Source organism: Epinephelus lanceolatus, chromosome 4 (genome assembly GCF_041903045.1).
Source record: "Epinephelus lanceolatus isolate andai-2023 chromosome 4, ASM4190304v1, whole genome shotgun sequence".
NCBI lineage: Eukaryota > Metazoa > Chordata > Actinopteri > Perciformes > Serranidae > Epinephelus > Epinephelus lanceolatus.
In genome coordinates, this window is record NC_135737.1 from 11,512,264 (window position 1) to 11,539,702 (window position 27,439).

Genomic DNA, 27,439 nt, shown 5'->3' on the forward strand with positions numbered 1-27,439 from the left:
TGGCCTCCACAGTCACCGGACCTGAACCCAATCCAGATGGTTTGGGGTGAGCTGGACCGCAGAGTGAAGGCAAAGGGGCCAACAAGTGCTAAACACCTCTGGGAACTCCTTCAAGACTGTTGGAAAACCATTTCAGGTGACTACCTCTTGAAGCTCATGGAGAGAATGCCAAGAGTGTGCAAAGCAGTAATCAGAGCAAAGGGTGGCTATTTTGAAGAAACTAGAATATAAAACATGTTTTCAGTTATTTCACCTTTTTTTGTTAAGTACATAACTCCACATGTGTTCATTCATAGTTTTGATGCCTTCAGTGAGAATCTACAATGTAAATAGTCATGAAAATAAAGAAAACGCATTGAATGAGAAGGTGTGTCCAAACTTTTGGCCTGTACTGTGTATATATATATATATATATATATATATATATATATATATATATATATATATATATATATATATATATATATATATATATATATATATATGTATAATGTGACAGTGTTGGATGTTCATTTTTAACACAGCCAAAGTTCCTAATAATGAGGTAAACGTTTGTAAAAGTAACACATGTGAGCAAAAACCTCAAGCTTGGGATCGTTCTGAATACTGTTTACAATGGTTTAATAGACCCAGAAAAGCTGACCAATCAGAGCAAGCTGGGCTTTTTTGGGAGGGGGCTTAAAGAGACAGGCAGTAAAACAGAGCTTCTCACTGGGTCATGCAGGTGTTCTAGTACAGTCAGTATGGGGTAAATAAAGTTTTTTTGTTTACCATTAAAGCATGTAAACATTTTCTAGCAGAAACCCCAAATACAAGTATAAACCTGGAAATGAGCACAATAGGTCCTCTTTAAATTATTTACTGAATTAAATTATGATTTAATTATGATGAGTTTGACTCAGGTCAGTGTTCAGGTTTGATATTCAGAGAAAAAAAGGATGCTGATGCAACATTATAGCTGCAGTCCCAGCTTTTAAAATTCTCCCAGCAGCACATGAATGCAGCGTGATTGATATTGCTAATAAATACAAAGACCAGAGGCAGAATCCTTTTACTTAACAATGTTTTATTAGCAAATGTTCTTTTAAAAAATGAAACAACAGACTAATTTAATAGAGCAAGACCTGATATAAATGATCTGACAGAACAAACTGAGGAAAACACAAAAGTTTTCTGGACGTTCATTTATGTTTAACCGTTTAGTTTGGTCCAAAGTAGTCAACCATGCCGCTGCCTTTACGACCATCAAAGAAGAAGAAGTTCCGGTGTGGAGCGTCTCTTTGCGAGAGAGCCTGAGGGGAAAGACAGAGAGAAAAAAAACATAAAGGACACTTTTGTTAATGAGCCACTGAGGTCATATCGTGACAACATACACTACCATTCAGAAGTTTGTAATCTTCTGCCACAAAGCTTGATAGGGTCCAGTCAGATATGTGAGAGGACTACTCTGTATGTTTGATAATTTTAGGTTGCAGAAAGTCCTCTTCACACACACACACACACACACACACACACACAGGTATGTATGTATATATATATATATATATATATATATATATATATATATATATATGTGTGTGTGTGTGTGTGTGTGTATATATGTTTTAAACATGGAGAACACAAGGCTGTACCAGACTGACGACTGAAAGAGACAAAGATCCCCAACAGTAACATTAGAACAGAAGAAATCAGCAGTCATTGCTAAGAGAAACTGGAAGCTTAACATCAAAATGTGTGCAGATTTACATAGAAACAGGTTCTTCTTTCATTGTCAAGTGTACAATAATACCTCTAACAAGCTGGAATTAACAGGCAACATGTTGCTTTGGCAAAGCTCCTCTTCAAACTGCAGTCTACTTACGCAATAGAAGTAAGTAGACTGCAGAGGGCCCAAAGAAAAACGCACTAACTCAATATTTAGAAACCAATTGCACCAATGTACTTCAGCAATGATTGAGGGTCACTGATGCTTTTCTGGACTGGGGAAATGGGCTGACACAATAACAGCAGCACTGACGAGCCAGCCACAAGGAATGGCAAAGCAACTGCCAAAACTGCTATGTCCATGTTCCTTGTCCTTCTCTGCTACACATTCCAGCACCTTGACAAGGCACTGAGCTTCTTTTCTGTGCTGAAGCACGTCTGCCATTTTTGTCTGATCACCAAGGGTTGAAAATCCATTCAACTTTGGGTAAAACCCTGCAGCTGCTCTTCAGTCAATTTTACCCAGCTGTGCAGTCACAGTGAAGGAGGGTGGGACAAATACCACAAAGATCAACCATCTCATTGCTGATCTACAACAATGGAGGAGAAATTAATACTGAACCCACATAGACCAGCGGGTCCATCCTCTCTCCCAACATGCTTCAGCCTTCCCTTCATCCAGAGCAGGTACTCTACCTTGTGCTGACATTTTTACTCCCACGGATATTCTGTGTCATAGCGACGAGACGCAACCAAAGCGTCTCAGCTGAAAAAAGCCTGTGCCCTTTATTTTGCCTCATTGCTCTTGTGTGCTCTGCATTGACCAATTAACAAGTACTACATTATTTTTTTTAAAAAAAACTGTGTCATCTTTGTCATTTAAAAAGCAACAATATATCTAAAAATAGCCTAAAGATAAAGCTTATTTATAAAGCACTAAAATCAGGATATATTAAGTAATTTGCAAAAACAACAAAAAAATGGCAGTAACACCACATATGTGCTGCTGAGTCACCATTAAAAACCGCGGTGAAATTACATCACAGCCAACAGCCCTGCACAAAAACAAATTCTGAATCCAAGTTTACACAGTACTCTCCCCTGCCATGCAACTCTGTGGGGACATCGAGTAAATGGAAGTTTGTGTCATTTGATTAATCTAAAACTATGTAAAATTTAAACAATACATCTGGTGTTTGAATTTTATTGTTATTATCTCTGTTCGAAAAGTTATTATTGAGGGAAAGAAGAGAAACATCAATACAACAGCTGATTCCAAACTTTTGAGTGGTTGTGTATATGATCAAGTAATGACTTAGAATGTGAAAATTCATCTGATGCCACAAAATGTTTTGGCAGCTAACACTGTAACATTGTTATAATTTCAATGTACAGACCAGTACGACCAGAGGAAAACATTTTTATGCCCATTTTTTCATCTTTGTTAGAGCATGCAAACCCATACAACCCCGTCTGTCACACTCAAAGTTCAGTCCATAAGGTGAGCTCAGTTTTCTGAGAGTGAGTGAAATCAGTCAGATTCACCCTGCGAGACATCTGTTGGCCAGTTGCAGTGAGTTTCATCATCATCATAGAGACAGCAAGTTGGCCTTGTGCCATTGTAATGCAGTCAGTCCCGTCCCATCACACACACACACACACACACACACACACACAGACCTGAACTCCTCTTAACATCAGCCTGAGGTCACCCTGAACACAGCAGTTTTTAATCTGTTCAGTGAAATCTTATTCAGGTCATGCACTGAAGAAGCAGTCCATAATGATACTGCTTTTATCTACCACATGAATCTTAATGAGCTGAGTTACCATACTGAGTCTGTGAATTCCATCAGAGGAAACTAACAGACTTACACATCAAGCTGCACATCAAAGTCTTATTTAATTCTTTTCAATACATTCAAGTCATTTTTGCTTAAATTCAGCAACAGAGTTTCTGAATTCAAACAAGGTCTTTGTGCTGCTTTTTTAGCTTCAACTGTATATATTCTAGAGCTGCCCCCTGAAAGGGGAAGATTTGAATCATAGGTTGAGATCCCCCAGTTGACTGAGATTCTTCAAGTTGAGCAATTGTTTTGTTTTGCAGTGTACTTCTGGGGACATTTCAGTCCCAAAATTTAGCTGCAGAATGAGCACTCCTCACCTTCATGCTGCTCTCTGATACAGGCAGCTGTGGACCCAGACCCAGGGTGAGTCTAAGTTAGATGGAGGCAGCAGGCCGAAGTTAGAGAGGCTTTGCTACTTTGCTAGGCTTTGCTAACATTATCCTTTGCCTTGTGCTTAGAAGTGGTGAATTTACAGCTCACAATAACTTAGTACAATACAATCTGGCTTTTGTTTGATACCTAGTGTCGGCAAAACATGCTGCACATTTCTTGTCCGTCCTTACCGTAGTTAGCACGCATTAGCTTAGAGGGGTAACTTGGCTTATTTACTAAATTACTTGAACATCACTGTCATCATGAATGCTCCGCCAAACCCCATTCAAATTGTCAAACAATTTCTAAGGATTTAATTTTCACTCAAGTTTGCAGTTCACTGACAATAAAGTCAGCCTTGCCCACTCTTTTCCAAAGTCACCAGATGCTCATTTGTATAATGGTGACATCATCGCGCATTAAGACAGGCATTAAAACCTCACTGAATTAGATTCAATAGAAAAATCCTCAACAAAACATTTGAGTGGCACGAGAGGTATGGTGCTTATAATATAGTGAACTGCTTTCTTGTGTTTCCAGTCCAAAGAGTGAGAGCGTCAATGTAACTTTAGATAGTCACTACAACTGAACTCTCATGGCAAGTGGTGTCTCCTCCTCTCCCACCTGTTTGATAACTATTGCACAGCACAAGAGGATAGGGAAAGAGATCCTGTGCTGATGGCAGAAGAGCTGTGGACTGCGATTACTATGAGCAGCATGCATGAAAATGACCTATCATATATTTCTCTCTTTAATGGTCTGAATAAATCACAAAACTTGTCACTAGTTGCTTTTTTAAAAAAAAAGTCGCTGAGAGGGTCTGAAAAGTCACTAAATCTAGCAAGAAAGTCATCAAGTTGGCAACACTGACAACTTTATTGTTCAATATCCTGCCACGGTACATATCAGATATGTAAGTAATCTGTACATTGGTTATTAGGATTGTGGCAAAGATCCACAATCCTAATAACCAATGTACAGATTACTTACAGTTTACTATCAAATATCACCAAAAATCCCTTATCAGTCAGGCTCTAAACTATTTTCTGAGGGATACTATATGTACAAATGGTTCTAATGTAACTGTTCAGTTATACGTTTTCCACTGGATTTCCTACTAATGTTTTTATCTGCTCAAACACCAATCAGTTTTTCATGTGTTCAGCTTGAGGACTATATCATTTTTTTACTCGTGTGAGAGGCTGCTGCCAGAGCGTCACACTGAGTTTCACTGTGGTCACAGTGAAAATCACTTCTGCACAGAGAAGAGTCGCTGCCGTTTTTCTGAAGCTGACCCAGGAACCAGCTGAGTGGCCACCTGTCAGCTGACTGAGTCCCTCACACACCAGACTGGCCATCATTAACTAAAGCAGAGTGAATATGATGAGATGCATCGTAGTCCGTAACATTTACCTCTTCAGATTGTTTCCTGGAGTTATGAAGCTCCTATATGGTGGTATGCAATTATAAAAAAGCCTCCTATTGTTAACAAGCGTACCTTTACAACTTCCTGTCCCAGAACTCCTCCCACGACAGCGCACACTGGAGACATCTCAGAGAAGCAGTAGCTAGAAGACAAACCGTAAAAAGAAACGTGATGTTGATGAGAAACTGAGAAAGTTAAATATAGAAAAATCTTCATCTGATTTATGTTTTGTGTTTTCATTACTGCAGAGACAGACTCACACTAAACAGCATTTCACTGACGGAGGAAGCTCAAAACCTTGGGTTAATTAGTTGCCGATCACCCCCTTCCACAGATGAAGGTAAACTGTGTAGATGTGGAAGTTATTTAGTCTCAAATCACTAATGTGAAGCTAGTTAGGCCACAGACTTTAGTAAAAAAAAAACAAACAAACATTAATGCACTGCATCTTTCTGATCTCCACAGTGTGAACGATAGTAACTAAACCCTCACCAGCATTACTTCGCTCATGATTGTAAATCACAAACTCACTAGTGCAGGTTTTCTTGCATTGCAGTAAGATAAATCTGAAACATTAAACTGTTAAAGTGAAACATCTATCTGTCTATTTTTAAAAAAGGACTAAATCATGGAAAATGTACACTTTTATATAACCTTTACATAGATGGCATTTTTTTCCCACCATGTAACAGGTTCTACGGTGGACACTGCACATGTTTTGGTGAAAGTGCTTAAAAATTAAAACCCTTTACATCTATGACAACCTGTTTTTGTGCATGTCTTCATACTTGCTGAAATACAGGCATTGTAGAAATAAGTACTTCCATCACACACTTGTTTAAGTTTATGTTTGGGGTTCCATTTCCCTTGAAGTTACAACAGGGAGGTATATATGTATATGTATTAGGGATGTCAATGGGTAACTGTTACTTGGTTATCGGTTACACATGTCTTTCAATAGGTCAATTTCACCACTCTTCAGTTTGCTGCACCGCTCACCACCCGGGTCTGGTGGGAGCTAGCTGCACTGCTTATTTGGTGAATACCACCAAAAACATTGTGGTCCCTGTGGGAGCCAAAATGTGTATTTAACCTCTGTTGTGTATTATTTGTTAGGCTGCGCACATTCTTTTGGTCACTTTCACTTCCGGTGGTAATTGGCACTGGTGAGGATGTGGTTGTGGTTACATATTATTTTACCTATTCTTTCACTGGCCTGAGGGTTTTGTTAGACAAAGAGGGTGAGTGTTGGCTCTGATATTTTCTGTTGACTGTAATCTTTATTCACTTTAGTTTGTCAGTTGTTTGGTTAATAAATCATCATAAGAAACGCAACATTGGACTTCGACATGGATTCTTTGAACGAGTCAAGTCAAGTCAAGTCAAGTCAAGTCAAGTCAAGTCAAGTCAAGTCAGGATTTATTTCTAGAGCACATTTAAAACAACGGCAGTCGACCAAAGTCCTGCACATAGGTGGGTACAGAGTTAAAACAACATCAATAATAAAATAGAATAGATGTAGAAGACAACAATAAGAAAACAGAGCAAACAGTGCAGACATTAAAATAGCAATTTAAAAAAAACAAAACAAAAAATAAAACAAAGATTTGAGATCATTGTGCTGGGGGCAGCCGCTGCGAAGGCTCTGTCACCCCGAGACTTGAGTCTGGTTTTTGGCACCACCAAGAGTAGTTGGTCCGAAGACCTTAAGGTTCTGGTTGGGGTGTAGCGCAAAAGGAGCTCAGAGAGGTACAGAGGGGCCAGACCATTGAGGGCTTTAAAAACAATTAAAAGAAGTTTAAAATCAATACGGAAATGGACCGGGAGCCAGTGGAGGGAGGCTAAAACTGGCGTGATGTGGTCGCGCTTTTTCTTGCCTGTGAGGAGGCGAGCAGCAGCGTTCTGGACGAACTGTAGACGGTTGAGGGAGGACTGATCCAGGCCAACATAAAGGGAGTTACAATAATCTAATCTGGTGGTTATGAAGGCATGGATCACCCTTTCAAAGTCTGCAGCTGAGAAATAGGGCTTGGTTTTGGCTAGAAGACGTAGCTGGAAAAAGCTAGTTTTGACAACAGCACTGATTTGTTTGTCAAATTTGAATTGGCTATCAAAAACCACCCCGAGATTCTTTACAGAGGAACGAATGTTGGGGTTCAGGGGGCCCAGGAAATCTGCGGAGCTGCGTGGGGACATGTGGCCACCAAACAGGATAAACTCTGTCTTAGACTCATTAAGATTCAAGAAATTGGAGCTCAACCAAGATTTGACATCACTTAAACAATCCAATAGAGGTTGCATTGCTTCCTTGCTTAAAGACATTAGTGGCAGGCAAATCTGGACGTCGTCAGCAAAACAATGGAGTGAAATCTTGTGCTTTCTGAAAACATCACCTAGAGGCAGCATATACAACAAGAAAAGAACAGGGCCCAAGATGGAGCCTTGGGGGACTCCGCAGGTCAGTGGGGCTGCAGCAGAAGAAAAGTGACCTGACTGCACAGAAAAAGTCCGATCCGTCAGATAAGACCTGAACCAGCTAAGGGCGGAGCCTGTAATGCCCACGGATTGCTCGAGGCGGTGTAGCAGGATCGCGTGGTCAACTGTATCGAAGGCGGCTGACAGGTCTAAAAGCATCAGGATGACAGAGTTACCTGAGTCAGCAGCTAAAATCAAGTCATTAAAGACTCTCAGCAGGGCAGTTTCGGTGCTATGTCTAGGTTTGAAGCCAGACTGGAACTTTTCATGAATGTTGTGCTGGGCTAAAAAAGACTGCAATTGGTTATATACTGCTCTCTCTAGAACCTTGGATAAATAGGGGAGCTGAGATATGGGCCTAAAGTTTGAGAGGATGGAGGGATCCAGATTTTTATTTTTGATTAAAGGTTTCACCACAGCATGTTTAAAGGCTATGGGGACACAGCCTGAACTGAGACTGGTGTTGATCAGCAGTAAGACAGTATCTCCAACTGAGTCAAATACTTCCCTGAGAAGATGGGGGGGTATACTGTCTGAGGGGCATTTTGTAGGCCGCAGATGACTGACTACATCTGAGATTTGGGAGAGGGACAGAGGCTCAAAGTGGTCGAGCATAGCAGGGCAGAGGGTAGAAGAGCCTGAGATGGGCCCATCTCAGGCTCAGGCTTAATTGATAGTAGTCCCTACAGTCCCCTTGCGGTCTTCTCCTAGGTAGCCCCGGTGAGTATGCAACACAAGCAAAGCAGCAAACTCCCTTTAACATTGTTAACTATGTTATCACTGTTAGCAGTGCCAGTATGGCTAGTGGTGCTAACATGCAGTGGTTAACGGTGCTGAAGGAGTTTTGTCGCTCAACATGAAGCCATTTACTCACCAGTGCAACCTGAGGGGAGACTGGAGGGTGGCTACCATGTTTTCAGTAGTAATCACCAAATAAACAGCACTGCTAGCTGGCTCCCACCTGACTCAGTCCTAGCAGAGTAACTTGCTTTCAAGACAAGACCAAAGAGTGGGGACTGAGCACCATGCTGCCGCATGTTAACGCAGCTAGTTGGCTATCTGTCAGCAAAGCCAACAGAAAATAAAATAAAGACAAGACTTTTACAACACAAAACACTTAAATTTCACCACCTCTAAATGGATACCACATTGATATGTGGCACTAAAGCTCATTAGTCAATGGAGTGCCGGACTAAAGACTAACTATCTTGTTTTCAAGATACTTCAGCATTTTATTCAGTTGAAATGCAAACAAGCCTCCACTTCCTATCTGAGCAATGTATCAATTCAGTGTCATGCTTGTGTAAAATTAAAGTCACACGTGAAGACACTTTATACCTGATGAAGTCATCATTCAGGAGGTCACTGCTCACTGCCAAGGCCTCCAGGACGTCATCGCGAATCTGCCTCAGGAGCTGACTGTCCTCTGCAAAGGACTCTGGTTCAGGGTCACGGCCTTTGTCGGTACGAAACTTTAACAGAACTGTGGAGATGGAGGGAAGACAGGCAAAAAAGAGAAAGGGAGAACAGGAAGCAGGAGAAGTATAAACAGAGATAAGCAACATCTTAGAGGCTGGAAACAAGTTTATACCATTTTTCGAAAGCAATATTTTCCATATAATCTGTTGCGCCATTATAATATCATCACGTTTTCAAGAGACTTCCACAGTAAATTATCATCTTATGGAAAGACGGCATCTCATCTCTGAAACAGGATAAGATCTGCATGTGGTTGCACCATCAACCATTTCATCCGATTAGGCCTACGCTTCCCCACATCAAATTAAGAGCGTGCACACACAGATTGCATAGCATGCACACACACACCTACACATGTTCAGAAAGAATATTAGGGCGGGGGAAAAAAACCCTTTCCTGTGTCTTAGAGTCAACTGCAGGACTGATTGAGAAATGAAAAATCAAAAGCGTGCACTTTATTTGGTCATGAGCAATATTTCAAATAACCAACGTCTCCACCGGTGCCACACAGACGCACACATCAACACCTCACCCCCACATTTCCTGTTCGTCCATTAACTTAAACCACATGAGGAAGTCAAGTCCTCCCACGACCATTTCCACCAGCGTGACACACACTCATACAAACACACACACACAGACACACAAGCAATGGCAATGAGTCACTTTCACACCTCAGCAGCTCTGCCCTTTAATCAGTGAAACTTTTGTTAGTAAAAAGTTAAAGACTGGCACCCATGACATCAGGTCTGTGCCAGGCAGGAAATCAAACAGAATTTCATAACAGAAAATAATAATGTGCTCATGGATAGAACAACGATAGCATCTCTAAACCTACACATGTAGGAGTGATTCGTACAAAGATTAAAATCAGAGGGGAAATATTTAAGATGGCCCTTTATGTTGAAACTTGCACATGAAGGTTAAATACAGAAGAAAATATGTTTTTCTGATTTAGACAACATCTGTACAGAAAGAGTGAAAGTTCATGTTCCTTTGACAAAGCTAGGTGAAGAATATCTGACTGTTTGTCAAAGCAAGACATGCTTTGAGAGAGTCTCATCTATTCAGGCTGCTCCATATTAAAAAAAAACTAATTATATAGATCAAACATACAAATGATAATAAGGATACACACACACACACACACACACACACACACACACACACACACTTCAGATCACCCGACTGTTCCTAGTCAGACAGGAAGCAGTTGTAACAGAGGAAGAGCCACTTCCTCATCTGTCACCCAAAACAACAACCGCTAGCTCCAATTATAGAAACAGCAAAGGAATAATAACACTGCCTCCTGTCTCACATCCACTAAATAAAATAACAACAACTAGGCGTGTTTCCACTCAGACATCAACTTGAAGACAGGGTGAGGCTACTTTCACAGTGGGGGGTTAAGAGGGTCATGATGGCTGGCACACCTAAAATTAACCAGCCAAGATGTTTACAATCAGTGGTGGAAATTTTTTTTTACTAAAAGTACATTAAGTACTTATAGTGCGATAAAATATTCCATGCTTTGGTGTTTTCTTATTAAATCTAATGTTTTTGGATTGGCAGTGCTAATAGCTTGCTTGCAGTCACGCTATAAGTATGATGCAGGGAATTCAAATGGAGGGCAGGAAGTGATAAATCCATACATGAATTGGAAACAGAGGACCAAGACTAAAGGGTTGGATGAACCTGCAGACAGCAGATATTGTCAGAAAGTTGAAACTCATGTTGAATGTCCATACAAAATGAAGAAAACCACAACAATGGTTTTCACTGGGCAGGAAGGGGATGAAAACTGTAATCTTAAATGCAACTTAAACTGTCAGACAAATATAGAGCAGTAAAAAAAATACAATATTTACCTGTGAGACATAGTGGAGTACAAATATAAAGTTGCATAAACCAAATGTTGGTTCTCTGAACATCTAAAAGAATTGTTCCAGACTGCAATCCAAAAAATTGTGTTTTCCTCAGAGGTTATATCGTCTTCCCATTTTCTAATGATTGGAAGTTCTCCTACGCATGCATCTGTTAGATTGGTATAAATCCTAGACCCCAGTCCTCTGAAGGGGGAATCGGAAATCAAATTAATTACTGTGTGTGCCTCAGGACCTTCTCCGCATGGGGCTCCATAACATTTAAGAGCAATGCATAATTGTAGATAAAAGAAAAGGGAGGTCTTTGGAAAATCAACAGCACTTTTAATACGCATATGGTAACAGAATGCATAAAAAAGAATCAAAACAGACCTTGTCTCTTTAAAAAAGTGCCAGGGGAGGGTCCGCTGCACCCCTCACAGAGGTCCAGGCTAAGGCCTGAATGTCCTCTAATCCTGGAAATGCCTCTGCACATACCTGACCTGTGTGGGTCTGCTGCGACTGGCCCCTGGCCTCCTGTCACTTTGCAAAAGTGGCCCACAGGCAAAACAAGTTGAGTATCCCTGTCCTATCCATCCATTTTCATCCGCTTATCCAGGGCCAGGTCATGGGGGCTGCAGGCCAAGCAAAGCACCCCAGAAGTTCCTCTCCCCAGCAATGCTTTCCAGCTCCTCCTGGGGGACCCCAAGGCGTTCTCAGGCCAGATGAGATATGCCATCCCTCCAGCATGACCTGGGTCTACCTCAGGCCTCCTACCAATGGGACGTGCCCAGAACACCTCTTACTGGAGGTGCCCAGGGGGGCCCCCCCAATCAGATGCCCGAACCACCTCAACTGACCCCTATTGACGCAAAGGAAGAGCGTTTCTACTCTGAGCTCCCTATAGATGTCCAAGCTCCTCACCCCATCTCTAAAGCTGAGTCTAGCCACCCCACGTAGGAAACTCATTTCGGCCGCTTGTATGTGCAATCTCATTCTTTCGGTCACTACCCAGAGCTCATGACCGTAGTTGAGGGTTGGGACGTAGATAGACCCTAAAGGGTTAAAACACCTTTTGAGTTGTATCTGTGGCTTAGAGTATATATACCTTTCTCATTCAACTGCTTACAAACAAACATAGTATGTGCATGTTATGTCATTATGAGTTCTGAAAATCTCACTTATTGGTGTAATGTAAATGCTCCTCCACTTGTCTAAGGTTAGCTATTGTATTGGTGATGACAGCACCAAAACTAAACATGTACTTCTTCAGATTGAGACCTGAGACGGCGAGGTCCTGCTGTCTTTGAACTCCAATTAGTTGTTGCTTTTTTTTGCTCCATGGAACCATACATGTTAGGCAGAGCCAGACCTCTATTAAGTGTGCTGCAGGGTGGAGGATTTTAATTTTAACCTAGGTTGTTTGTTGTTCCATATGTACCTGCAAATTAGACAATCACATAATTTAATTTAACAGCTTTTTAAATATGTAATGATCTTTGCAACCAAATCCTGGTTAGTGAGGAATATATATACATATATATACACACACACACACACACACACACATATATATATATATATGTATATATATATATATATATATATACACACACACATAAAAAATTCTATAAAATTATAAATTCTATACATTAAAAAAAAAAAAAAAATAGGATATTAACTTGCAGAACTGCATTGTTCCATGTAGTCTTTGTGAACTGTGCATCCTGCATACATTTAACTGAATTTTCATTATTTAAACATTTATGCATAGAAAATGCTTTCATAATTTAAGTCTGCACCCAATGCCCTTTTTCTAGTTATTTCCTGTTCTATATGCTTGTTGTCATGCAGTGTAGGTGTCAGGCTGTTCTCTATTCTACGCTCCGTGCACATGACTGGCCATGGACAGCCTGTGATGGAAACTAGCATGCCATGTAGTGAGTGTGTGTGTGTGTGCATGGTGCAGGGCCAGGTGACAGGAGGGACAATAACAACTCTTAAGAGAAGGTCATCAGAAACCATAAATAACCTCAAAAACAGGAAGGCAGGTTTAAGATTTATTTAATGGGTCAAATAATTCCTTTGCGTTGATGGTTTCTAAATATTTCGCAGGTGATTATTCACGTGCAACTCAGCATGACAATATTCTTTTTTATCATCAAAATTGCTGGTTGAATTGAAGTCCCAGTTTGTTGTTAATTTTCTTCTTAAACCCCACCAACATCTTTTGGCCAAGCCTGACATTTAGCAGTTCTCTCTCAAACGACATTTAACGTTAATGCTATTGTTATTTATATGCACCGTACCTGTCAAAAGACTAATTGAATAAATAAGTAAACAAAATTTCTAAACATAAATTTCCATGCACGTGCAATGACATCTTATCAGCTGACTAACAACCAGTGACTTTGCATGTTCAGGGTATGTTTCAGTCTCGCTGTGGGGTTCCTACGCATTTTCAGTTTCAAATTTCTATTCTTTTTTGGACCTCTCAGGATTCTTTGTAATATTTGATCAATTCTCTGTACGGAAATTCTGTTCATGTCTTTCCTCCTACATGGAAATGTCAGAAGACCTCTCCTTGCTCTACTGCCGCTTTAACTGATAATTGTGTTGTGTGAATTCTTTACAAAATCTTTACAAAGTCTAAAAAGACTAGAATTCTCAGAAAACACTTCATACTTTTAATTTTGTAGAACAAAATGGTACGAATTTAAAGATAATGTTGCCTACAATAAAAAAATATCACCCCCAAAAGAACTCTAATTTCAAAACTTTTCAAAACCTAGAAAATTAAGTTTTTTGAGATGCAACAACTAATTATCATTATCCATTAGTCTGTACTGGAGTCGTTCAGATACCAATACCAGTATCGGAAATGCCTCCAATACTACCGAAAATTATGGATCAGATATTGTCGAGCACACAAATCTATGCACTGATCCATCATAATATAATTTATTAATAATCCTTAAAGTAGTTTCACACCCAAATAAATACATTTCTGTAAATCAATTATTTTTTGTTGCTCTAAAAAAATAGCCTACTTAGCAGGTTGTGTTGTGCAGCCACTGATACCTACTGTTTTGAGTGAGCAGAATAATTTCTTTTCAGTTAATAGTGTACTGTTAGCCATTAGCAAAATGTGAAATTAAATCATAAAAGAAAACTCTATGGCATTTATTAAATGTACGTTTTGTTCATGTTTTACGAAATGTTTAACCAGAGCCATGCCAAATGACGACAGCAATCATTTCCCATACAGGGTTAATGGTCTGCAGCTTTTATTTCGAATTGGTACTTGGTATCGACTGATTTGCAAGTTCGGGTATTGGAATTCCTACTGGGAAGAAAAAAATGGTAGTGGAGCATCTCTAACCTGTCCTTACTATATTTCCACTCACTGATTGTTTTAAACGCAAATAATGAAACACTGCCGCAGTTACTACAGCTCAAAGTATCTTAAACATCCCAAAATCCGTTACTGTTTCAGAAAAAAAACAAAACAAAACAAAAAAAAACCTTTAGTATTTTTACTTAATGAATGACGCTTTAGGTACCGTGAAGCATGAAATAGTCCACTGGTGTTCGCTTCATCCCGGCTTTGGCTTTCTCAGTCGTCCAGTCGACTTCCAGAGCCTCCTTTAGAGTGCAGAAGCTGGCGGTCTGATTGGTTGGAGGTAAAATAAAATAAAAAATAAAAAAAGTAATTGCAATGGAAGGTGAACTTCACTCTATACTCAAACATTTTATTTGGATTTGTGCGGATTTCATGTGTATATACAGTACAGGCCAAAAGTTTGGACACACCTTCTCATTCAATGCGTTTTCTTTATTTTCATGACTATTTACATTGTAGATTCTCACTGAAGGCATCAAAACTATGAATGAACACATGTGGAGTTATGTACTTAACAAAAAAAGGTGAAATAACTGAAAACATGTTTTATATTCTAGTTTCTTCAAAATAGCCACCCTTTGCTCTGATTACTGCTTTGCACACTCTTGGCATTCTCTCCATGAGCTTCAAGAGGTAGTCACCTGAAATGGTTTTCCAACAGTCTTGAAGGAGTTCCCAGAGGTGTTTAGCACTTGTTGGCCCCTTTGCCTTCACTCTGCGGTCCAGCTCACCCCAAACCATCTGGACTGGGTTCAGGTCCGGTGACTGTGGAGGCCAGGTCATCTGCCGCAGCACTCCATCACTCTCCTTCTTGGTCAAATAGCCCTTACACAGCCTGGAGGTGTGTTTGGGGTCATTGTCCTGTTGAAAAATAAATGATGGTCCAACTAAACGCAAACCGGATGGGATGGCATGTCGCTGCAGGATGCTGTGGTAGCCATGCTGGTTCAGTGTGCCTTCAATTTTGAATAAATCCCCAACAGTGTCACCAGCAAAACACCCCCACACCATCACACCTCCTCCTCCATGCTTCACAGTGGGAACCAGGCATGTGGAATCCATCTGTTCACCTTTTCTGCGTCTCACAAAGACACGGCGGTTGGAACCAAAGATCTCAAATTTGGACTCATCAGACCAAAGCACAGATTTCCACTGGTCTAATGTCCATTCCTTGTGTTTCTTGGCCCAAACAAATCTCTTCTGCTTGTTGCCTCTCCTTAGCAGTGGTTTCCTAGCAGCTATTTGACCATGAAGGCCTGATTGGCGCAGTCTCCTCTTAACAGTTGTTCTAGAGATGGGTCTGCTGCTAGAACTCTGTGTGGCATTCATCTGGTCTCTGATCTGAGCTGCTGTTAACTTGCCATTTCTGAGGCTGGTGACTCGGATGAACTTATCCTCAGAAGCAGAGGTGACTCTTGGTCTTCCTTTCCTGGGTCGGTCCTCATGTGTGCCAGTTTCGTTGTAGCGCTTGATGGTTTTTGCGACTCCACTTGGGGACACATTTAAAGTTTTTGTAATTTTCCGGACTGACTGACCTTCATTTCTTAAAGTAATGATGGCCACTGGTTTTTCTTTAGTTAGCTGATTGGTTCTAATATGAATTTTAACAGTTGTCCAATTGGGCTGTCGGCTGTGTATTAACCTGACTTCTGCACAACACAACTGATGGTAGGCCTACCTATCTAACCTCATACACAGCTGTAAGACCTAATATATATTTAGATTGCTTCTCCCCAATTTCTCTTCAAGAATTGACCGCAGTGATTTCTTCATCTAAATCATCAACGTGTCTCTTAGACCCCATCCCAACTAGGCTACTTAAGGAGGTCTTTCCTTTAGTTAACACTCATATATTAGATATGATCAATATATCCCTATTAACAGGCTATGTACTTTCATTAATGTTGTTGTAAGCTACTGTCATTACCTGCATCTCTCTCTCTCTCTCTCTCTCTCTGTCTCATTGTGTCATATGGATTACTGTTAATTTATTATGCTGATCTGTTCTGTACGACATCTATTGCACGTCTGTCCGTCCTGGAAGAGGGATCCCTCCTCAGTTGCTCTTCCTGAGGTTTCTACCGTTTTTTTTCCCCGTTAAAGGGTTTTTTTTGGGGAGTTTTTCCTGATCAGCTGTGAGGGTCATAAGGACAGAGGGATGTCGTATGCTGTAAAGCCCTGTGAGGCAAATTGTGATTTGTGATATTGGGCTTTATAAATAAAATTGAATTGAATTGAATTGAATTGAATGGTCCCAACCCCATTGATAAAGCAAGAAATTCCACTAATTAACCCTGATAAGGCACACCTGTGAAGTGGAAACCATTTCAGGTGACTACCTCTTGAAGCTCATGGAGAGAATGCCAAGAGTGTGCAAAGCAGTAATCAGAGCAAAGGGTGGCTATTTTGAAGAAACTAGAATATAAAACATGTTTTCAGTTATTTCACCTTTTTTTGTTAAGTACATAACTCCACATGTGTTCATTCATAGTTTTGATGCCTTCAGTGAGAATCTACAATGTAAATAGTCATGAAAATAAAGAAAACGCATTGAATGAGAAGGTGTGTCCAAATTTTTGGCCTGTACTGTACATATATACATATATATATATATATATATATACATATATATATATATATATATATATATATATATATATATATATATATATACACACATACATTCATAATTATATGTATGCAGACCGCTTACAAACTAGTTAGTGTTTGTAAGAAATAATAAAGCAATACCAAAAAAAGAGACAACATTTCATTTTGGACTCATTAGGAAAGAAACAAGCCGACCAGACCTCATAAATGATCATAAGTGTCAAACTTTCTCAATATGTTCCACTCCTCCTATCATAGCATTTGTTGTTCTAGCCCCCATTTAAAGGATATCATTGTATTCATCACCCATACAGTTGCTCCTTTCAACCAAATAAATGGAAATCATCAGGTTGGTTGGTAGAATAAAATAAAAATATATGTATTGGGCTAACAGTCTGTATAGTTGCACACATTTACCTTTTTCACCATGGTGGTCTCGTTGGAGTCAACTTTGGCTTTCTTTGTCTCTGGACCGTCTTCCGTTAAATTTCCAGTCGGTTTCACAATTTTCGGTTTCTCCCTAAAAGTAGAGAGTAAAGAGAAAGATATCCTACATTGTTGGGAAACAACGGTGGAGCAGCAGCATAGTATAGTTTGACCTGAAGAGAAATCATCCTGCCACCAGAAATAATAACAGTTTTACCTGTTTAATGTCATGAAAATGAATTTTACAAATTAAATCAATACTACTATGAAAGATGGTAATTAGTTAACTCCCATGAGCGGGAATGAATTAGAGCCATGAAACTTGGACCAATAACTGGAAATGATGTGCAAATGCTTCCCACGAAATGTGACCCCAAATGACCCCATGGTGGCACTGTAATCGACATGCCTCTCACACTGTTCGCACAACTGACTTGAAATTTGGGACACATATTCAGCTAAAAGTGCTCCACAGAAAAGCCTCTTGGACCATAAAAGTAGGTTATGGTCACCACACACATGCACACACTCACACTTACTCTACATAGTTGTGCTCCCGTCCCAGGTTGCAGAACATGTAGCCATAGTAACCATAGATGTCCCCACAGAAGACTTTGATGTTGTGCTGAGAACAGAGCTGGTCCACCCGCACCATCAGGTCTCTGGAGCAGCCTGTCAGGCAAACCTGAGGGGGAAAAACACAAGCAGTGGAAGTTCTGGTCAGAGAGGCTTCCTGTGTTGCCAGATCAGATCAATTACCAGTGTCACCAGTATAACCAGTAATGCCAAAGTGCTTCTAAGCTGTATACTGTAGATACACCAACAAATATCCATCCATCATCACTGACTTATATAGTAAATGCATAAGATGAGAGGTTTACTGATAAACAATCATTTACACATATCATAGGTTCACATTTGTTTAACCAATTTTAGCTTAAACACCAGATTTTCCCCTAATTCCCATTATTGCTGAATGCATGAGTATTTGTGCTGGAAAGATGGCTACTTCAAGGACAACAACCTGGTAACCACATTTATAGAGAGCTTATTGTTCCTAAGTGCTTATTGAGCATGTCGTTCAGAGTGGTTTTATAACACTGTGTCAGACAAAGAGAAAAATAACTTTCAGCCTAACAGGCATAGTTGTTTTGAGAGGAAACTTTGCCCAATATCAGTAGTTAATTCAGTATTTTCACCATGTCCATAGACACATCTCAATTTGACAGGCTATATTTGCAGCTTCTGCAACTCTGGTTCTAGTTTTCTGTGTCTCAACATCAACACGTCAAAATGGGATTTAATCCAAGATGAGAACTTAACAGTTGTCAGGCAAACAGCATTTGAGAGACGCCATCCAAATGAGCAATGACTCAAGTGCGACAGGATAGGAAACAAAGATCCTGTCTTGCTGTTACTGCTACAGTGTGTATACAGCAGAGATGTACAGCTGTATGCCCCCTTTCTGTCAACATGTACTGTTTATATTTACTGTAAGATTTGTATTTTCTACACCTTCCAGCACCTTTAATTTCTAAAAATGAAAATGTATGAAACTGAACTCCCCCACTGTGTTGGTCTGACAGGCACCTTCTCCTCCTCTGCCACCCTTTGTTTTTGTGTTGCTATTTGCTCATTTCCATTCCCATTAACATAACATCGAAACAGCTTGCAACAACAAAAAATATCAAGCAATATTGTTGTCTAGCTTTTAATCCCTGAGGGACACATGGACATGTCTTACATCTGAAAATTGCCTGCAAAAACAAATCCATCAGTTACTTTCAGGCTGCTCAGCTCTTGGAACAACAAACTGTGAAAAGTGGCTGATCAGCAACCAAACTGACTGAGACACACCTACTGCAGCAGCCACACACAGCAGCTTTTGGCCACAGTTCACCTCCCCAAGTAAACCACCATGCAAGGCTACAGCCAGCAAAGCAACACAATGTGCTGCTGGTGGGCTGGTGACTGACTGTAAACAACTGATCAGTGGGCTGGGTCCACCTTATCCTGCAGACCCAGTCCAGCACACCCAAAACACCCTCGGCTCACTGATAAGACTTATGCTGCATCAATGAGTCCTACACTGCAAATACTTATTTGTATTTACAATAAACAAGATGTCCCAGTTTCATCTTTAATAAAAAGAAAAACTACTCTTACAGCCTGGTGGATGCACAACATCAGTCATTAACCTCCACCTCTTCCTTTCCTAAAGTCTGTGAGCATTATTCGACCCAGAACAAGTGTGTGATTACAGCATCAGAGGAACAAGGAAGTGATGGGAGGAAAATAAATGGATTATGCTATTTTAAAAAACTGTATTAAAAACCTATTTTTTTATTGGCATGTCTGTGATGCAGTCCTAAATAGTTACGTTTATGACTGTTACACTCTTTTGATGACTAAAAATAATCTTTTTTACTTCACACTTTAAGGGAGCAGTGTGTAGGATTTACTGGCATCTAGTGGTGAGGACTGCAGATTGCAACCAGCTGAAACTTACTCCATGTGCCAAGCATGATCTCCCAGTTAGAATTCCTTTAGTGTTCATTATTAAGGAGGTTTTCACTGGGAGATTAGTTATCCACAGAGGTCTCCTCCTCTCCAAAACAAACAGACCAGGTCATTAAAACCTGTAAAAACAGTGCTTAAGGCAGTTTCATGCTAAAAATCAGTTTTTCCAATGCTGGTCGACTTGTCATCAAAGAGCCAGTGTCTGGTTTGTCTGTTCTGGGGTACTGTAGAAACATGATGGTGCAACATGGTGGACTACGTGGATGACGACCCGTTTCCTATGTAGATATGAACAGCTCATTTTAAGGTAATGAAAACTCAATTCTTATTTTCAGGTGATTATACACTAAAGAAAACAAACTTATTATATTATATTCCATTTCTGCCAATATATCCCCTGAAAGCCTACACATTGTAGCTTTAAATGTTGCTTGTTTTATCATAAACATTGAATGAAAGGAACACTAAGAATGGAAAAACAAGTTCTTAGGTGACTTGAATGTCTAAGAAAAAGAAACACGTTGTCGGCCTGTCATGATTTCCTTTGTGGTATTTTTTCTTTTCCCTCTTGTAAGAAACTAATCTGAACCACCGCAGAAAAAAAGGACTTGAAAGAAGCAAAGAGAGTGAGTAAGCTGTACTTTTGTATGCCATCCTTGAGTAATTAGGTTTCTCATATGAAAACTGTGTCCAGACTCCAACCGCTCCACTTTAATCACCCTCCATCTTCCCACTGAGCCACACACAGATACATCCTGGAAGCAGATAAAAGTGACGAGTGGTCTACAGTAGAGAGATAAAGAGAGAGACCCCCTCTGTTCTCCATTTTTTAATTTTATCTTGAGCTTTTTGAAATGCCCTGCCTTCTCTTTTGCTACCCTCTCATCCTCCCTCCCCCTGTCCTACTAACATCCATCTCATCCCGCCCTCACTTTGTCTTGCTGCTATTTTTTCTCCGTCTTACCATGTACCACCCTCCTTCCTCCTGACCTTCACACAGCACCCCCAGAGGGAGGAAGGCTGCCGACAATTCAGACACAACAGGAGGGGGAAAAAATCTTTGTCAGTCCTCTGATGGTGTTCAGATACATTTACTTGTGATAAAACTGAGATCCAGCATGTGTAAAGCTGCTTGTGGAAATTAATGCGGATAATACAATCATAATATCAGTTATATTGTGCCAATTATGTCATCATGTTTTGCCATGGGTAAATCCATCGAGAATTAGAGTCCAGTGTGTAGCATTTAGGGGGATGTATTGGAAGAAGTGGAATAGAATAATTATGTTTTCTTTAGCATATAATCACCTGAAAATAAAAAATAGTGTTTTCGTGACCTTAGAATGAGCGGTTTATATACACATAGGAGCGGGTCCTTATCCATGGAGTCCAGCATGTTTCTACAGTAGCCCAGACAACAAACCAAACACTGCCTCTAGACAGGGCCATCCATGTTTTTGCATCAACCACCACAAAACTTGTTTTTTTATTCTTAGTATTTTTTTTATGCAATATTTGTGACTGAAAAAGCAACATATAAGGTTCCAGTGTGTAGGATTTAGGGGGATATATTGTCAGAAATGGAATATAATATAATTAAATATGTTTTCTATAGTTTATAATCACCTGAAAGTAAGAACTGTTGTGTTTTTGTCACCATAGAATGAGCTGTTTGTATCTATATATAGAGCAGGTCTTTGTCCGCAGAGTCACGCATTTCTATGGTGGCCCAGAAAGGATGCGTCAAACACTGGCTCTACATAGGGCTATTTGTGTTTTTGCCTCTCCCCCCTAGTTTAGGTTTTGTAATTGGAAACTACTTTATTAAGTATTTTTTACCAATTTAAATCACAGGGTCTGTTTGTTTGGAGAGGAAGAGACCTCTGCAGATAATTTGGCACATGGTAAAAACCTGATCAGTGAACACTGAAGGAATCCTGACCAGGAGAAGTTTCAGCCGGATACAATCTGTAATCCTCCCATCCAGATGCCACTGAATTCTACACACTGCTCCTTCAACGTCCTACTACAGAGAATCAAAACCTTCATCCTAGATTCATACAATAAGAGAAATAATGTTGCTAATTTGCAATTTCACCAGCATCAGGTGATTCAATCAGAATATCCAAACAGGCCTTGCAACCTGAGCTTGACTTAGATTTAATAAAACCTATTATCTTCAACGTGGTGCAGTTGTACTCCTGCACACAAATACAATAATGACACCCTGAAAGCTGACACAGTGTTTAAGGTTCTTCACATTAATTTTGGGTCGACAACAGTGTGGGAATTGTAGCCTTCTTCCATGTAATCCCTCCATTTTTGAACACAATTGATTCACGTAATAAGACAAAGACAGTGCTATATTTCCCACACTGTTAACCCAGTGTGGATGTAAAAATTAAAGGCATCATAGTTATTGTTTCATCTCAATTTAATTCCTGTTTCTGAGCCGATGTCCTAAAAACAAAGCAGCACATAAACATCAATGTTCAAATATTTCTTTTTGTAGTTACCCATACTAACCATCATAAATGCCATTTAGTTATATATTTTATTATGCTGCTGCAAGATGTCCATGTTTGTTTATCATTTGTCTTCCACATCTGACTTTTCTGTAAAGTATCACATGAATGTGAAGCTTTTTAATAGCCAACCAAAAAGGTCATTCTCCACCCACTGCATATCAGGCAAATACAGGCTTTCAAACAGCAACTGCTCTAATTATATCAACAGGCTACTTACATCACAACCAGCTGTAAGACAGACAACTGAATCAAGAAAAAATGTCACTATTAATGTTTCCTGAAGAATAAAGCTAAGCTGATAACATTACTGCAGCACTTTATAGAAATCAACTTAAAGCAGTTTTGGTCCTGAAGCCACTCTCGATATATGATGTGGGCTACAAGCAACATGGTCATACTGGGTAATAAAAAGTCTGGATTCTCACGCTAGTTTTAAGTATCGCAGGAGGAGGTACATCACAAGCAAAGATACATGAATTTAACATGTTCCAACCTATGCCAGAAAGACTGTGCTTTTAAGTCAAATCATTCATCTTAGCTCTAAAATGTCCCATTTATATGCAGACACTAACAAATCTGAGTACATCCGTCTTTCAGTTACCCAGTCTAGGTTTGATATTCTTTTCTTTTCTTTTTTTTTTTTAGATATTTTTTTGGGCATTTTGCCTTTATAGATAGGATAGTCAAGCGTGAAAGGGGGGGGGACATGCAGCAAAGGGCCACAGGCTGGATTCGAACACGGACCGCTGCGGCAACAGCCTTGTACAGGGGGCCCATGACGCCCCAGGTTTGATTTTCTTTAATAAATGTTCACATCCACTCACTGCATCGAATTGTAGAAAGAAGTCATCTGGTTTGTCTTCAATTCTGCCTGGGTCAGCATGAACCTTCACCATTGGGTTAAGGTTCTGCCCTCTCTCCAGAGAGGCCTGGGCTCGATTCTGACCCTGAGCTGTCACCGGAACCAGGAACTGAGCTCGACATGACTCCTCCGACACCTGGGGGGCACACAAATACAGTGAGCTGTGCCAGAAGGGATTTAGCTGAAGATGATTTACAGAATGCAGAATCCAGTGAACACTTCTCTCCACTGGAAATTCGCTTGTTTTATAAATATATATGTATTTCAGATATTTATAAATTATTTAGTTACACAGGACCACAGAGAGCACAGACATGCATGCTGTAGATTAAAAGTCTAGTGTGCAGGATTTATTGGCATGTAGTGGTGAGGCTGTACATCTGAAACTTCTATGTGCCAAGCTGTGTAGGAAACAGTGGCTGCAGCAGGGAAAAAAATGCAGATGGCCCTATCTAGAGTCTGTGTGTGGCTTGTCTGTTGTGGGCCAAGGTAGAAACAACATGGAAGACTCCATGGAAGACGACCCACTCTGTGTGTAGATAGAAATGTGTCCCTTTAAGGTCACAAAAACACAAAAATTCTTGTTTTCGGGTGATTTATAAACAAAGAAAACATAGTTATGAATACTGTAAACAATTGTTGCAAATATAACCCCCTAAATCTTACACACCAGACTTTTAAATATTCACTTCCAAATGTGATATAAAGCCAGAGTGAAGCTGCTATTGAAAAGTTAACTGCCTTAAAATTGATGCAAAATAGCTTGTCTGTTTCCTCACTGCAAGGTGAAAATCACAGATTTTTTACTTTGTCACAGGCACCATCTAGTGGACATACTGTAAACTGCAAAAACTGAAGCTGCCACAGAAGGCCGTTTGCTATTAAATTATGTCTATGGGCTATGTATCACACAAATGTTAAGTTGATAGCTGAAAACAAAGATGTCTAAATTTAAAGTGATGACCAAGTCCACTCTGTAGGCGACAGGGAACTCTGATGAGAACACAGAAAAGCACACCTGAGAATGTTTTTGTGTATGTGCACTGTGTCAGCATGTGTACCAGTTCATGATCCAGCAGAGTGAGTCCTTTAACTCCAGCCAGGATTAAGTTCTTGGCCACTTCAGCCCCCAAACCACCTAAACCTGCCAGGAGTACACGGGACCCTCGCAACCTATTACAAAAAACAAACAAACAAAAAACATGCATGCAGACTGAATGTCATGCCAAAGAAAATCTGATTGCTGTTCACTGTATGGGTGATGTATGGGTTGTGTTTGCAACAAAGTAGTTATTTAAAGGGGCAATTCACCCCCAAACCACACATACATATTTTTCCTCTTACCCATAGTGCTATTTTTTAATCTAGATTGTTTAGGTGTGAGTTTCTGAGTGTTGGAGATATCCCTTGCAGGCACCTCTACAGGCAATATCTCCAACACTTGGCAACTCACAGCAAAACAATCAAGACTGGTAATAGCACTGCAGGTAAGAGTAAAAATATGTATTATTGATCTGGGGGTAAACTGTCCCTTTAAACTCTATCTGAACTGCGGAGCTCATTAGTAATAAGTCACTTTGCACAAGAGTTGCTGGTCATAGATTTGAAGAGACAAGTTCAACAAAAACATACAGGTGAACTAAAATCAGCTACTATTACAAGCAACAAGCTAGAGCTACCAGTGCATTCTAGTAGTTGCAGGTTTTCGACCTCTTGAGCAATAGCAAATGCCACAGCCTTTTTCTCTAGTAATATAACACCACTTTCAAAAGTATTTCCGCCTTTCTCCTGCATAGACAGCCCAGTTTTATAAAAGACCGTCTTCCCCGCAGTGAAATACTTTATAAAGGTTATTTAATTCATCTGCTGGAGCATTACAAGTGCTGTTTTCTCTATATAACATAAAGCTGAAGTGTTCTGTGACCACTCACTATAAATACGTCACGTGTATGTTCAAGCAAAAAATCGACTGAATTGATATCCAGGCTTTTATCAGCTTACCCCTCGAAGCACGTCCATATGGATGGACACAATGCAAAGATCCTGATCAATGCAAGTATCGATATTTTGAATTAATACTCTCCACGCTGCCTCCTCCAATAATCATGAAGCCCCAACAATGTATAAATACAAAAAGAAACGTGATAAATCAAACACTTTGGTGTGTGCCAAACCTCAACTCAAAACCTCCACCTATTATCCTGACGAGCTAACCGAGCTAACTCACCTCTTCTGTGCATCCAGCCCCCACAATCGGATCTGGCGGTCATACTGTGCCGCTTCCTCCTCGCTGATGACCGGGTCCTCCTTCTCGATCATATCGATCATTTTTGACCACTCTAAAAACAAGGATCACGGCGTAGAGAAGCCTTTTTTATTGATGTTTCAAATGCCGCCACAGTCCCGATGAATGGGCGCTGAATGATGACGTCACCAGAACGGCCCTCATTTCCCATCATGCTTAGTGCTGGGCTAAGTTGTTAAAGGAGTTTAAGAAAAGATATTCTGTAACAATGGTTAATGCAAACACGCTTTATTGTCTCTAGTTTAAGTTTGCTGATTTATATTCCAAGATACATGTCATGTTCTCTTAGTGTTTGTAATGAATCTGATCAGAACATGCTGGTTTCGTAAATGACATTTTTGTGCTGCTTTATAGTTTTAACTATTATGGTGGGTGTTAAATTGCTTCAGACCAGCTGTGGATAGCTTGCCCTATCTGACTTTCACATCCATAAGGGTTCCTCCATGAATTACACTGTAAACACATGTATAGCCATGATGAAAGTGGGACAGTTGTCTTCCAGCTGTCTGCCTACGGGCCCTGGTCTACTCTTGAGACAGGAATATAGCCAATCAGCTAACTGTCTCATGGGCCCTGGTCTTTTCTGGAGCAATTAAATGTGCAGAAGATCGAGATTGCTAAGAGAGATGGAAGCTCAACTGGCCAGGGTAGGGTATATGAGTATGGTGTATATTTGGCTGAGGGAGAGAGAGGCATGTAAATGGACACAAAGTCAGACAGTAGGAGAACATCACAGACATATGCAGCCGGGTGCAGCAGAACAACAATTTTCTGTCCCTGCGGCCTTTGGTGGAGTCTCTCCTGGAGCAGACGGCTGATGTGCGGAAGCAGTTCCAGGTCACAGAAGCAGCCCTTCAGCTGTATGTCCAGAAGACTAAGTCTGCCAGAGGAAGGTAGAGATGATGAGTATTTGGAGTATATCTGGCAGAGAGAGAGTGATGTGAAAGGAAAAAAAGTTTTGCAGCGGGAGGAAGATGTAATGACTTGAATGTCTACAATCCTCAAACCAAAAACATGTAAGTATCTGTGGATAATGGATAGATTCCATGTGAGATTGACAACCAGCAGAGGATCAGAGAGCATCTGGAAGATGCCATTCGCAAAGAGTGAACATGCTTGGCCCAGGCTCAGGTGGCTTTTTGCCACAGAGGCATGCCAACTACATTCATGCAGAGCCTCTGCACCTTGCCGAGGCCCAGCAGCTCACCACTGACATTAACAAGTAAGGCCAGGACACACTTGTATGAAAGACAAGGCAATAGACAAGGGATACAGTGAAAGTTTAATGGTGCCAAAGTAGAGACACAGCTATATTGCCTGCCAGTTTACAAAGGCTATAATCAAAACATCTAGGAAAAATACAACAATCATTATGATAATGCATAATTTTAGCATGACAAAAAATGTAATGAGTGTAAGATAGCATGTACAACAAAATAATGAAAGTTTTCAAAACAGTAGCAGTAGAAAAAGAAGACTTAAAGGAGCAGTGTGTTGGATTCGTGAGATTTAGTGGAATCTAGCTGTGAGGACTACTGATTGCAACCAGCTGAAACTTCTCCCGGGTGCCAGGGGCAAACTCCCAGTTATGATTCCCTTCTCTGATCATTGTTCAGGAGG

At 40.3% G+C, this 27,439-nt stretch overlaps 1 protein-coding gene across 1 annotated transcript; it reads right to left on the reverse strand.

Moving 5' to 3' along the window:
* Positions 1-1,049: 1,049 nt before the first annotated feature.
* On the reverse strand, positions 1,050-25,948 carry sae1 (SUMO1 activating enzyme subunit 1). The gene is made up of 9 exons (XM_033630378.2): positions 25,742-25,948; positions 24,576-24,687; positions 23,477-23,650; positions 18,144-18,289; positions 17,596-17,698; positions 14,729-14,834; positions 9,163-9,307; positions 5,422-5,491; positions 1,050-1,292 (listed from the first exon to the last, which is right to left on the reverse strand). Exons 1-9 carry the CDS (start codon positions 25,840-25,842, stop codon positions 1,200-1,202), a joined length of 1,050 nt encoding a protein of 349 aa, XP_033486269.1. The 5' UTR covers positions 25,843-25,948; the 3' UTR covers positions 1,050-1,199.
* Between the last annotated feature and the right edge of the window lie 1,491 nt (positions 25,949-27,439).